Here is a 14643-nt window from a genome sequence, read left to right on the forward strand (position 1 = left end):
AAAACTCAGAAGTCCTCATTCACCCAGATGTAGGCGTATATCTCATGTGAATGGACACTTCTAGAGAAAAATTTTATTTTCTTAGGATATTTTTATTAATCACTTTGTTTTTCCATCTTGCGTTACTAACCTTTTAGAATCATGTGTCCTAGAAATCATCTAATCCAATCACCTTGTTTTGTAAAATGTTTTCAAAGTGAGATCAAGAGACGGTCTAAATAAAGTGTCCTAAATTACACTGCTATTCAGTATCAGAGGAAGACTAGACCTGTATCTCCAGATTACTTTTTCATTTAGCATTCGGCATTACACAATATCTCTTTGGCTATTTTTTTGTAAATTAGTAGTACTTTTAATGCAATTATAATTCATAAAGTGGATTTATCACAACAATCTTGTAAGATGCTTTTCTAAACACAGGAGTCAAAAAATACTGTGCACATAAACAATATTCTCTTATTAAGTTTTTAATTATTCAAATAATTTCTAAAATTTTAGTAACTACAAAACAGAAAAAAAGCTTCACTAATCCTTACTTGATCGTCCCATTACACCATACATTATAACTTAATGATACATAAACCAAATGTGTTGGTATTAATATTCAAGATTTAGTTAGGAATCAGTTTTTATCATAAGAAGCATTTCTCTTGAAATTTCTAGACAGCAATTCTGGATCAGTTCAATTACTTGCATAAAGTATGCATGTGGAGTTATAAAAATGTGATGATATATTTAATTTAGAAATGGGTTTCTTAAATTCTATCCATTGTCTATTATCCTAACCCAAAATAATATATTTAGTGTAAAAATTTGGCAAATACCAGGTAACGGAAGAAATAAAAAAACCAAAAATTAAAGCCGTTATTAGCAGGCATATAGTGATGTTACATTTGTATTTTGTATGTGTAATCATAATTCAGAAGTATTTATGTTATTGCCATACACATCTATAGTATTGTCATAGCAACCACAAATTTTTAACTGAGACATTTCATACTCCAAAGAATATTCAAGGAACTATTTCTAGATAAGTTAATGATCTAATTAAAAATTGATGTGTAATGAATTCTGATGATTATTTTCTCGATACCTATAATTAAGAAATTAGTAAATTTTTAGTTTTTTCTAGTACATATTCAAATATAGGTTTAACATTTGTGCTGAACAGAACCTAAAGTAAAAAATTCAGAAAAAAGGCTGAGATCTTTCCTCAGGCTAAACTGTTGTTCTTTCAGAGAAAAAGGCAAGTGTACAATACTCAAAATTGACAAATGCTGCAAAGCAACACCTCAAACTCATTTTACAATTCTCTTTCAAATTTGCTGTTGGTTTAACTCTGAGAATACAATTTTGAGTACCAATGAACATGCGCAGGCTCTAATTAACTATAATGACTCTGGAAATCCGGGTCTCCTCTAGTGTGGAATTTAGGTGATGACTGGTTCCAGTTTTTAAAAATCTCAATTCTCCAAATTAATTCTGAAAGCTAGGAATTTACAAAGGTGCACAGGACTACAAAGTTTGCCACTCTAATCAACAACCCAGCCATTCCTCATACTGACTCCAAAGTGTAAACTTTTAACAGTATGATTTCACATCATCTTATAGAATAGTGGGTCTCAGACATTTTGACTTTCATAGCTAGGTATCTTTTTTTTTTTTAATTTGGGTGATAGAAATAGGATTGTCACTTTCAGTTTGCCATGAAAGGGCTTTTTACAGAATAGAACCCAACTTCCATCCATTACCACAAGTATTTTAAAACAGAAAGACTATCTTAGCAACAGAAAAGTAGTATGGGAAAAAAGGTATTTTTCTAAATGAAATAATTTAATAAAAAACTATCTATCTATCTTTCTGTATATCATGGAATGGCATGGGGCTGTTGATTATGAGATTATTTAAAATTTGTTGATTAAAAAAAATAATCTAATCAACTTTCTATTTTTTCCTACTTATTCCTTAATTCCTGTCTTCTATATCACTTTGAGAGAGAAGAGGCAGAGAGCTGTTTACACGGCTAGAAATCTCTCTATCTCTGGCTAATGGATTCACAGCATGGAACTTGCAAGATTAAGTTATGTCTTGCACAAAAAGGGTAGCACCAAACTGCCTTACCTGTCTACAGCACCACTTGCAGGGGAGGGGGAGGAGGCAGTTCTTTACGGAGGGCAGTGCAATGCTTCCTCCTCTTCTGCAAGCAGTGCTGAAGATGCTGTAGAAGGAAGGGCATCAATGAGAGGTATGGAAGAAATGGTGGAGGGCATGAGGAATGTTTGCTCAAAGTGCTTTTTGCCTACCTATGCCAAATACGGTGTCCAGGGTATAAATTTCTAGATTGATACAAAGGTACATATTGCTGTCTCCAAAACTAAATCTGATCAATGCCAACTCAAAATGTATATCATGGTGGGTTCTATTTTAAGGTCACTAGTGTATATAATCTCTTGTAGATAAAAACTATACTTGAAAAAATATGTATCAGAAAATCTTTATTTCAGCCTTTATTCTGAATTTCTTGGTTGTCTAGGTTCCAATACAATATCTTAGAAAAATATCGGCAAATAAAATTTCAATGCTAAAAATATATATATTATCTTTAAAAAGTTTATTCACAAAAGACTTTTAGTTACAGTTGTTTTTTAAATTGGATTCATAGCTTTTAAGATCCTTTAAATTCTAAGATTACAACATTTAAAAAAATTAACATGCAAAATTTAAGGTAACTGCTAAAATTTTGAAAGATTCTATATTAAGGGTGCTAAAATTTTTAAATAACATGACCTATATTTATTTAGACTGCTACTTAGAATATCTATTTATTGACAATAAATGCTTGTTATTTAAAAAAAAAAATTTAATGATAAGTTCTGCTCAAGACACTGTAGTATGTGCTTTACCAACCAAATAATTGCATTCATAACAAATTCATCATACAGTTCATTTAACTTGTCTAAGTGAAAATAAATGCACTATATTTGCACTGTGCAGTCTCTGGGGCCATTTTTCAATTATTCTTCTGACACAGCATAATGACATACAATTAGTTTGTAATCTTGCCAAGAAATTTTGCACATTTTCTATAAAGAAGTTAAAGCTAACTTAGTAGCAGTTAAGGAAGTTATCAGACAGTCATCTAGCTACAATAACCTACTGAAATATATTTAACATTGAGTTTACTTGATCATAACTTTTTCAAATGGCTTTCCTATTAAAATTATCAACTACCATAAACATTTTTGATAAAATTATGTTACTGATGCATATTCTCTATAAACTGTACTGGTAACACAATATCATTCTTGAATTCATTCCAAAGATGAATCTCAACAGTTTGTAGAGATAAATCTACAAAATGATAACAAAGACAGAGAGAGACAAATCCCAACTTCAAATTAAAGTAAATCGTAAGTTTAAATTATTGGCAAAACAATGCTGGTAACTTCCAAAATATAGTATTTTATGCATATAAATATACCTCCTAAGTTTGTCTGCAGACATGGGCATACTTAAAAATTTGAAATGCTATTGCTTATAATGTTAACATCATTTGATTAAATGAACTCAACTGTTTGAATGAATACAAAACTTCCCAATCTTTTTCAGGCACTTTATTGTTCAAGTATGGGTTCAAACTGATAAACTACTAATAATATTTAATATGATCAATCTGAATATGACAAAAAATATTGACCATCTAAGTCAGAATTATTCAGGATGAAGAAGGTATTTAAAATTTTTATATAAAGATATACACATCAATAGTATTCCTAAAAGAAAAACATAGTATGTGTTAGTATTAACTACATATACAATTTATAAATAGAGATGTGACGGTAATTTTTTATAGTGGGTTACTATACTGATTTCTAAAACAATCTAGTCATCTTTCACTGATAAAACATTTACAAATGAAACCTTATCAATTATATCAATTATTAATTTTACAGAATACCCAATATTATTGTACAATAGTTTGTGTTTCTGCTTTATCATTAAAAATAACCATGGAGTTCCTTGAAATAAAAAATGTACCCACCTCACAAAATAATGTAAGCTTGTCGTCTGGTAAAAGACCATTAGTTTCATCAAGCAAAAAATCCCTTCGAATGAATTTTTTAAAACCCCAGTCCTTCCCTTGTACAAATCGATATGCTCTTTGGCTTTCTGGTGGGAAACAGAATAGAAGTTTAAATAAAACAAGTATCCAAGAAATAGTTTTGTTAATGATAACATAGTTAAATTAATATGCAAAAATAGGACTTGGTCAATATATCCATCATAAAAAGTACAGATATTTAATAAAATATTAAATAAAATGTCATAAGAGTTACATAAGGTAGAACCAGATCATCCCACAGTACTACTCAAGTTTTGGCCATCAAATGAGCTCACTTTCAGATTTCTGGATCTCTAAGTAGAAGAAAAGCCAGATCAAAATTGTGGCGAAGAAATATCTAGGTCCTATAATAATAAAGTAGGATCAAAATACACTGGTACAGGCATACTATACATTGTCTACCATCAGAACCTGATTAGAAATATACCTCTCATTTCCTACCTTTCCCTTAAAAATGGATGCTCTAAATCACCAGGGCATCCTTTAGGCTTTCCTGGGACATCCATCCCACTGACTTTAGTTTCACTGAATTAGAAAAAAATCCATTAACTCGTGAAAAAGATAAAGTTTCTTATCATTCCTAGGTCTTTAGACATAATCCCCTCACCCCTAAAAACAACTTTCATAAAAGTGCAAAAGACAGTTTTTAGTATAATTTCTAAAAGATTAAATGAATAAATATCTGAAGTGAATGTTTCAAATGCCTATAATACTGTATAACCGTACTCTATGAAATAAGATCCTCTACAGTAAGAATTTACTATCCGTTGTACAAAGAATTAATTGGAGGTAGAAAGCAGTAGTAAATCTAATTGAAATACTCCATGCTATGGACTGAATGTGTGTATCCCATCAAATTTCTTATGCTGAAACCATACTTCCCAATGTGATGGTATTAAGAAGTCATGAGGGGATTAGATGAGGTCATGAGAGTGAAGCCCTCATGAATGGGAATGTTGCTCTTATAAAAGAGACCCCACAAAGCTCCCTCACCCCTTCCACCACGTGAAGACATAGAGAGAAGTTGGCAGTCCACAACCTAGAAAGGGCCCTCATGAGAATCTGACCATGATGGCACTCTCAGGTTGGACTTCCCAGTCTCCAGATCTGTGAGAAATAAATTTCTGTTGTTTATAAGCTACCCAGTCGGTGGTACTTTGTTATAGCAGCCTGACCCATTAAGATACTCCAATATCTTAAATGCCAGACAATGTGAAAATATATGTATGAAACTATGTATTACTTCAGCAATAAAATATATATTATTTAAACGTGTATTTGGAAGAGGTTATTTTATAATAATGTTACTAGATTCTGTGATTCACTTTTATTAAACACTTAAAATTTAACGTGACAGTTCACTATATATTGTCCTAGTATGCTTTTCTATTATAAAGCTCTAGGCTATATGGTATCAGCTGGCTATATGTGTGAAGCTTAAACTGAATTTACTAGGTCTTGAGACTAAGAAAAACTGATTTATTTTCAATCAGTGTTGTCTATTCAAAAAAATTCTAGAGACAAGATATTTAATCTCTTTTCACAATGTTCTTCAATTGTATTATCTGGCAAAAACAGCAAGGGAGAAGACAAATGTTTCCTGAACACCTGTTATATATGTCAGGCAGTGAATCAAACACCTTGCCCTTAACAGAAACTGTTTTTCCAAGTGACAAGTGAATGTTGTTTTAGGAAATGAGAACAATGAATTTTAATATTATTTTTAAATAATTTTACATGTCTATGAAGGCCAAGATTTAGTACAACTATAGTTCTACACTGGCATTTAAAATTAAATAATGGCCAAAGTAAATGTTTTAGGTTAAGCAGAGTTTAGTGGGAAAAAAATATCCTAAGTTTTTCTACGTAAAAGTGCAGAAGTCACAGTATGTAGTTACACAGAGACTTCTTCACTCAATTTGCAAATCACTTACCCATTGCTTTTGTTTCTTCCCTTTTAGCGTTCAGAAGGGAAAATTTGAATTTTGCTCGAACTTCACTTTTTGGGCAGCTGACTAAAAGCAAATATAAGGACAAGTAGTCTTTACTTTCATCATCTAATCCCTTTGGATTTACCCTCAGGCACCTAAAATAAAACAATAGGCTCACATGGTGAAATAAAATACTTTAAACATGCTAAAACAGAGGCAATATTAAAGTCATTTGTCAATATCCCATCAACATCCCCAAAGTTCTTTACAATTCTCTATCTTATTAGGAACTTCTTATAAATCAAATATAAAACAGACGAATATCCATTCAGGAACAAGAATAACAAAACCGTAAAGTAGCCGAAACTTCAAACAAAACTCCAAAACAATAAAAATTCTTACCATTTCATTTTGTCACTCGGGCTAGATGAGAATGTTGAACTTTTTAACACTTCACCCATTTCTTCTCTACAAAAACTGAAGTTATTAATGGTCCACATGTAGGAAAATTTTACTACTTTAACCTAAGAGATTCAGAAAAACATTTTTATGACTTTTATGCTTTTTAACCAGTCACATGTTAAATATTCTATAACCTACTCTCCTAACGTTTCTAATAACTATGCCAAAGTGCTTCACAGTATTCTTAAATTTTTCAACAACATATACCTGTGTATAACACCAGCTTTCCGCTATAGGCCCAGTAGACATATCTCCAGAGAGGGGTGGGGTGGGTTCTCGAGACATTGCCACTTAATTGCAGTCTTCCAAGATTTATGCAATATCCCACAAAGCTGAGTACTTTACTACAAAGAAATGGGAACATATTTTTTTAGTTTTTAAGAAATAAAATCAGCCTTTGTAACATAACACTTGAAATCTAAACAAACCTAATACTTGTAGATAAGACATTATTTTACAAAGGCAGGCTTACCAAAATATCATAAATAAAAAAATTATATAGCTTAATAGCACAATCATAAACATAAAATCACAAAATAACATGGCAACAATATCTGATTCACCTTCCTTCACATTTTCATTGGCATATGCACAAAAATCAAAAGGTTTGAAAAGTCAGGAGAGCCCTGGAAATTACGTATATTAGTCACTCATCTGTTAGCCCCAAAGTTTTGACCAATTGAAACACAGATGGGACCTAATGGGTAATGCTGTGTAAGAAGTAGTACATTGATTTCCACAAAAGTCTAACTCCATCTCAGATAAACCTGTTCTCTGATAAGACTTCATCTCTATCATATTGCTCCCCACCAGATAGTATGTACCATATCAGCAACTTTCCTCCCAGGTAGCTGTTCTAGTACTATATCCATTTGGATGCATAATTAATTCCTCATAACCTGGCCAGGGCATTAGTAAGTAGATGACGATGCTTTGCAACTTGGAAAGTGTATAAGAGGCAAAATACAAAAGAGCTACATACGTAGGCTATTCTGCAGGGGTAAAGGTAGGGGGCATTTCAAGATTACATTCAAACATAGGAACTCACATCTGGAGAACCTTCTTTTCATTTAAGGATAAGGGAAGAAAACTACATGATTCTTATAAAAATAAACAAGTATTGGAAAAAAGGGTAGGATATCATCCAAAATGGAAAAGAAAATATTTGCTCTATGTCTATACTCAACAAAACAGTATAAAATCAGAAAAGAAAGACTGAAGAAAGACACCTGAAAGATACATAGAAACAAAAGGACCTATAAAAGGTATGGAAAACTTTAAAACTACAAATGAAGAAGCACATTAAAAATCTGCACTAGACTTGAAGTAGTGGCCTCATGTAGGAGATGAACCTGTTGTTCAACTCTGACCTAGCTCTTGGTTGTCTCTCAAACCTTTGTGCTTGTCCAAGCACCCTATTACATTTTTAATAGCACCCAGTAGTTAAGTATATGCCAAGACTTGTCAGTGTCCCAAATGGGAGGATGTCAACACCTAGATGCAGGCTGAATGGGAGCCAGACTCTCCGGCAGCAATTTCTAAAGGTATGCAAATACACAGAGTTCTATGGGGCCACAAGAGAAAGCCATGCTATCCAACAGAGCCAGGCGATCTGGAGGTGTCCCGTGGGTGTCAGCTGCAATAATCGGGGCTCCAGTTGTGCATACAAGCTTTTTCTAGGTGATACCAGCAAGGGAGAGAGAGGGCGCTAAGATGGTGTCTACAGCCTACATTCCCTGAGAGCAGTTAGTTATGTAGGACACTAGATGTGTGCCAAACCCTCAGGCCAAACCTCCAGGACAAGCAAAGAGGTTTCTGTCACAGAAAGTCTGGGAGATGTGCCTCAGTTTGCTGTCTGTGTCATGCACTGAGAGTGCTAGCATGCCAAAATCCATCTCTCCAATTGCCACAGTCCTGTGAATGCAAGCTCCCTTGGCCATCCAAGCCAGATTATCAAAGGGTATCCTGTGGGCAGTAGGCACCAAAACTAGAGCACCAGATGTGTGTGTGTGTGTAAAGCTTCCCTCTGGTGGAAACTAGCCTAGGAGAGGTGGTTGTCTCATCTACTGCATAGAAACTAACACAGAAAGTGAAACAAAATGAAGAAACAAAGGAATATGTTCCAAATGAAATAATAATAATAAAAAAACTTAATGAAATGGAAATAGGTAATTTACCTGATAAAGAGTTAAAAGTAATGGTCAGAAAAATGCTCACCGAACTACAGAGAAAAATGGAAAAACGCACTAAGAACTTCAACAAAGAGATGAGAAACATAAAAAAGTACCAAATAGAAATCACAGAGCTGAAGAATACAATAACTGAACTAGAAAATACACTCAAGGGGTTCAACAACAGACTACATGAAGCAAATAAAGGATTAGTCAACTTGAAGACAAGGCAATGGAACTCACCCAATCAGCTCAGCAAATAGGAAAAAGAATTTAAAAAAGTAAAGATAGCTTAAGGGACTTAGGCGACATCAAACAAACTAAATTCTCGTGATATAGCTCCTACAAGAAGAGAAAGGGGCATAATTCTTATTTGAAGAAATAATCTCTGAAAACTTCCCTAACCTAGGGTTAGGCAACAGACAACAATATCCAGGAAGTCTAGTGAGTTCCAAATAAGATGAACTCAAAAGGACCCACACCAAGCCACGTTATAATTAAAATGCAAAAGTTAAAGACAAGGAGAGAATCTTAAAAGCAGAAAAAGAACTATAACTTGTTATGTATAAGGGAACCCCATAAGACTATGAGCAGATTTTTTGGCAGAAACTTTGTGGGCCAGAAGGAATGGTGCAATATATTCAAAGTGCTGAAAGGAAAAAGAAAAATCCAACCAAGAATACTTTACCCAGCAAAGCTATCATTCAGAGTTGAAGGAGAGATAAAGAGTTTTCCAGGGCCAGCCAAGTGGCGTGTTGGTTAAGAGCTGGCTTGGGATGTCAGCTCTGTGCAGCAGGGCCCTGGTTCGGATCTCACATGAGGGCCAGTGACACTGTCCTCTATAGCTAAGATGGTGAACCAACAGCTCAACCTGGAGCTGGACTGCCTTGAGTCACTGGCAACGGCGTAGGCTGCAGCCCCTGCTGCAGTGGGCTGCCATAAGCTACCGTGTGTGGCTGGCAGCCAGCGTGAGCAGCCGGCAACCGGTGTGAGCTGCCAAGAGCCGCCGTGAGCGGCCGTCCAGAGGCTGGCAACTGATCTGCCTCACCTGGGAAGAGCGTAATGATAATACCAACATGGTCCAGTGAAGCAAAGTCCTCCACAACTAGACTGAAGAACAAAAGGACAGCAACTTGTCTGTTTTCCTTCCCCAAATTCCCCAGTGCTGTTCCCTCCCCCAATTCCCCAATAAAATCTTAAAAAAAAAAAAAAAGTTTTCAAGACAAGCAATTGCTAAAGGATTTCATCATGACTAAATCAGACTTACAAGAAATACTGAAGGGATTTCTTTAAGCTGAAAAGAAATGGTGTCAATTAGTAACAAGAGAACATGTCAAAGATTAAATCTCATTGGAAAAGTAAACATATAGTAAAGGTAGATTAATCACTTATAAAGCTAGTATGAATATGAAGATTAAAAGAGAAAAGTAGTAAAAACTATGATTACAGTAATTAGTGAAGGAAACATACAAAATAAAAAGATGTAAGAAGTGACCAAAAAAACCCAAAACATGGAGAGGAGAATTAAAATGTTGAGTTTGAAAATGTGATCAAACTTAAGTTGTTATCAACTTAAAATAGACTGTTATAGATACACATTGTTATATGTAAGCCTCATTATAACCACAAAGCAAAACCCTATAATAACTATACAAAAGATAAAGGATTCTAAGCATAACTCTAAAGAAAGTAATCAAATCACAAAGGAAGAGAACAAAAGAAGACAGAAACAGAGAAATTATCAAACAGAAAAACAATTAAAATTGCATAAGTATATATTTATCAATAATTATTTTAAATGTAAATGGACTAAATTCTCCAATCAAAAGATACAGAGAGGCGGAATGGATGGGAAAAAAAAACCAAGACCCACCTATATGCTGCCTATGAGAAACTCACTTTAAATGTAAGTACACACACAGGCTGAAAGTGAAGGATGGAAAAGATATTCCATTCATATGAAAGCCAAAACCATAGCACACAAAATCAACTTTAAAACAGACTGTAATAAGGGCAAAGAAGGGCATTACATGATGATAAAGGGCTCAATATAACAAGAGCATATAACATTTGTAAATATTTATGCACCCAACATAGGAGACCCTAATTTTATAAAACAAATATTGATAGATCTGAAGGGAAAAATAAAAAGCAATACAATAATAGTAGGGGACTTTAATACCCCACTTACATTAATAGATAGATCAGACAGAAAATCAATATGGAAACATCAGCCTTAACTGATACCCTACACTAGATGACAACCTAACATAATATTCCACCCAAAAGCAACAGAATATACATTATTCTCAAGTGCACATGGAACACTGTACAGGACAGATCATATGTTAAGCCACAAAACAAGTCTTAACAAATTTAAAAGAGGGCTGAAATCATATCAAGCACCTTTTCCAACCACAATAGTGTTAAACTAGAAATCAATTACATGAAGCAAACTGGAAAATTAAAATATGTGGAGATTAAACAACTTGGTACTGAACAATCAATGGGTCAAAGAAATCAAAAGAGAAATAAAAAAATACCTTCAGAAAATTAAAATGGAAATATGACAAACAATTATGGGATGCAGCAAAAGCAGTTCTAAGCATAAAGTTCATTGTGATAAATGCCTACATCAAGAAACAAGAAGTCCCGGGCCGGCCGAGTGGCTCAGTTGGTTAAGAGCGGGAGCTCTGAGCATCAGGGTTGCCCGTTTGATTCCCACATGGGCCAGTGAGCTGCGCCCAAGCTGAGCTGCCAACAGGTGTTAGGATGGCTCAGCTGGTGAGACCACGTGGTCCTAACAACAAGGTTGCCAGTTCAACTCCCTCATGGGATGGTGGCTGCACACCCCCCATACCGCCACCCCCGCAACTAAGACTGAACATGACACCTTGAGCTGAGCAGTCTTGAGCTGCCGACGGGTGGCCAGATGGCCGCTGGACTTGGAGCTGAGCTAGCTGCACCCTCCACAACTAAGACTGAAGGACAACTTGGCTATTCCCCTCCCTCAATTCCCCAACACTGTTTCCCTCCAATTCCCCAATAAAACCTTAAAAACAAAACAAAACAAGAAACAAGGAGTCTCAAATAAACAACCTAACTCTACACCCCAAGAACTCTAAAAAGAACAAATGAAGCCAAAGTTAGTAAAAGGAAAGAACAAGAATAGAGCAAAATAAATGAAATAGGGTCTAAAAAGACAACACACAATGAAAGTAATACCTGGTTCTTTGAAAAGATAAATGGAACTAAAAAACTTTAGCTAGGCTCACCAAGAACAAAAGAGGACTCAAATAAATAAAATCAGAAATGACAGAGGAGTTATTATAATTGATACCACAGAAATACAATGGACTACTATGTACTGTTACATAAACACGTAACAGGCTACCATGCTAACAAATTGGATAATCTAAAAGAAAAGGGTAAGTTCCTAGAAACATTCAACCTACCAAGACTGAATCATGAATAAATAAAAAATCTGAACAGGCTAATTAGTAGTAAGGAGATTGAATCATGAAACAAAAAAAGTTCCAACAAACAAAAGTCCAGGACCAGATGGCCTCACGGGTGAATTCTACTAAGTATTCAGAGAAGAATTACCGTATTTTCCCATGTATAAGACGCTCCCACGTATAAGACACACCTTAATTTTGGGGCCTGAAATTTGCAAAAAAAATGTATTACATAAAGTTATTGAACTCAAGTTTTATTCATTAAAAAATTCATACAACTCCTCATCACTGTCAAAACTCCCAACCATTAGCTTGTCCTCATCTGTGTCTGATGACGAATCACTGTCTTCATATATTGCCTCGTCCTCAAATCCATCTCTGGCATTTGAAATGCCACACTTCTTATATGACTTGACAACGATATCAATCTTGATATTATCCCAGGATCTTTTCACCCAGGTACAAACTTCTCCTATAGTTGGTTTCTTCACTCTTCCTGCTGGTGTCAAATTGTCCCCAGAAGACTTCATCCATTGGTTCCATTCGTCTCTCATGGCAGCTTTGAAGGGTTTGTTAATGCTGACATCAAGTGGTTGGAGCTGGAATGTCAAGCCTCCAGGTATGACAGCAAGTTTTGTTTTTTGCTCTGCAGCAATCTTCTTTGTGTTTTTTGTTATGTGTGCCCTGAACTAATCAAGCACCAATAGGGCAGGTTTGCGTAAGAGCCCACCTGGTCTCCTGCTCCAAACTTTCTCAAACCAGATCTTCATCCCGTCCTGATCCATCCAACCCTTGTCATGAACATGGACAATCACTCCTCGAGGAATGTCTTTTGGCATTGTTTTGCATTTGAAAATCATCATAGGAGGCAGCCTGGTTCCGTTGGCACAACAAGCTAGAACAATTGAATAATGGCTCTTTTCATGTCCACTTGTCTTCACAGTTACAGTTTTCACCCCCTTCTTATCAACAGTTCTGTTACTTGGGGCATCAAACTGAAGGGGGACTTCGTCCATATTTGCAATCTGTCCCAACTCAAACTGATGTGTCTTCTGACATTGAATGAAAAAAGATGAAACTCAAGGACCTTTGCTCATAGCTTTCAGGCATCTTTTGGGCAAGTCTGGTATGTGTACGCATGCTTAGTCCATTCCGTTTCATGAACCTGAAGCACCAATTGTGTCCTCTTTTGAAATCAGTAACTTCTTTTTCATCAGCAATTCTTCTTTCCTCATGCTGAACCATCTTTGTGGACACAGGAATTTCAACTGCCCTTTGCTCTTCAATCCATATCTTCAATTCCCTCTCTAAATCTGGCCATTTTGCTGACTTGCCTCTCATGGCCTCCTTCTGCTGTGAAGGTTTTTCAGCAGGGTTTCTTCTTCCCATAGCCAGTCTCGGATTGTTTTCTCAGTTGGCGGAGGACCAAACTTACGTTCAGCAGCATAATTTCCATTCACTTTTGCAAACTGGATCACTTTTAACTTGAATTCAGCACTGTATGAAAATCTTTTCTGAGTCATTTCTGGGCAGAATGTGGCAAAATGTAACCTACTGTAATATACTGGTAAACAAGCACGAAACAATGAGAGCAAAGACAACAAGCGCAAAAAAGTAGGAAATGCAAGTAAAAAAATCTACAACCACTGTATAAGATGCACCCAGTTTTTAGACCCCAAATTTTTCAGAAAAGGGTGTGTCTTATACATGGGGAAATACGGTAATACCAATCCTCAAAATCTTCCAAAAAACTGAAGGACAGAGATCTTCCAAAATTATTTTACAAGGCCATCGTTACCCTGATACCAAAACCAGACAAGAACACCACAAGAAAATTACAGGTCAACATTCCTGATGAACAGATGCAAAAATCCTCAACAAATATTAGCAAGCTGAATTCAACAATACATTAAAAGGATTATATACCATGGCCAAATGAGATTTATTCCAGGGATGCAATGCTGGTTCAACATCTGCAAATCAGTCAATGTGATATACCAAATTAACAACATGAAGGATAAAAATCATATGATCATCTCAATAAATGCAGAATAAAGCATTTGACAAAACTCAACACCCATTCATGACAAAAACTCTCAACAAAGTAGGTATAGAGAGAATGCACCTCCATAAAGGCCATTTATGAGAAGCCCACAGCCAACATTATACTCAATGGTGAAAACTGAAAGGAAAACTTCAAATGAAACAGTTTTTCAATTAATTATTTATGATTAGATTGTTTATGTAATTTCGCTTTTCTATAATGGTATCTATACTAATACACTCACCCAAATGAATTTAGGTAGGTTCCTCACACACAAGAGTTCCTATCATGTAATATACTTGCAGCACAACATAATGAACTGAGAAATCAGCATGGCAGCCAGGTAAGAAAGTCAGGATGGTAACACTGGAAATATTCTATCAGAAGCACTTATAAATCACAATCAGCATTAAAGAAGAGGCAAAGAAGAATGATGTTCCTTAATTAAAAATTA

General features: G+C 35.2%; 1 protein-coding gene across 2 annotated transcripts in view; it reads right to left on the reverse strand.

The window, feature by feature from the left end:
• The window catches only part of SPOPL (speckle type BTB/POZ protein like), a 63630-nt gene that overhangs the window by 14287 nt on the left and 34700 nt on the right, over positions 1–14643 (reverse strand). Inside the window, exons 2-5 of one of the 2 annotated variants that reach the window (XM_019632003.1) lie at positions 6724–6860; positions 6457–6578; positions 6058–6209; positions 4043–4170 (exon numbers count right to left, since the gene is read on the reverse strand). In XM_019632003.1, the coding sequence (XP_019487548.1) occupies positions 4043–4170; positions 6058–6209; positions 6457–6578; positions 6724–6801 (480 nt within the window). In that variant the 5' untranslated portion in view covers positions 6802–6860. Of the gene's footprint in view, positions 1–4042; positions 4171–6057; positions 6210–6456; positions 6579–6723; positions 6861–14643 lie in introns of those variants that run through there. The other variant, XM_019632004.1, reaches the window with a different exon arrangement.

The sequence above is a fragment of the Hipposideros armiger genome, unplaced genomic scaffold (assembly GCF_001890085.2).
Source record: "Hipposideros armiger isolate ML-2016 unplaced genomic scaffold, ASM189008v1 scaffold_1061, whole genome shotgun sequence".
NCBI classification, from domain to species: Eukaryota; Metazoa; Chordata; class Mammalia; order Chiroptera; family Hipposideridae; genus Hipposideros; species Hipposideros armiger.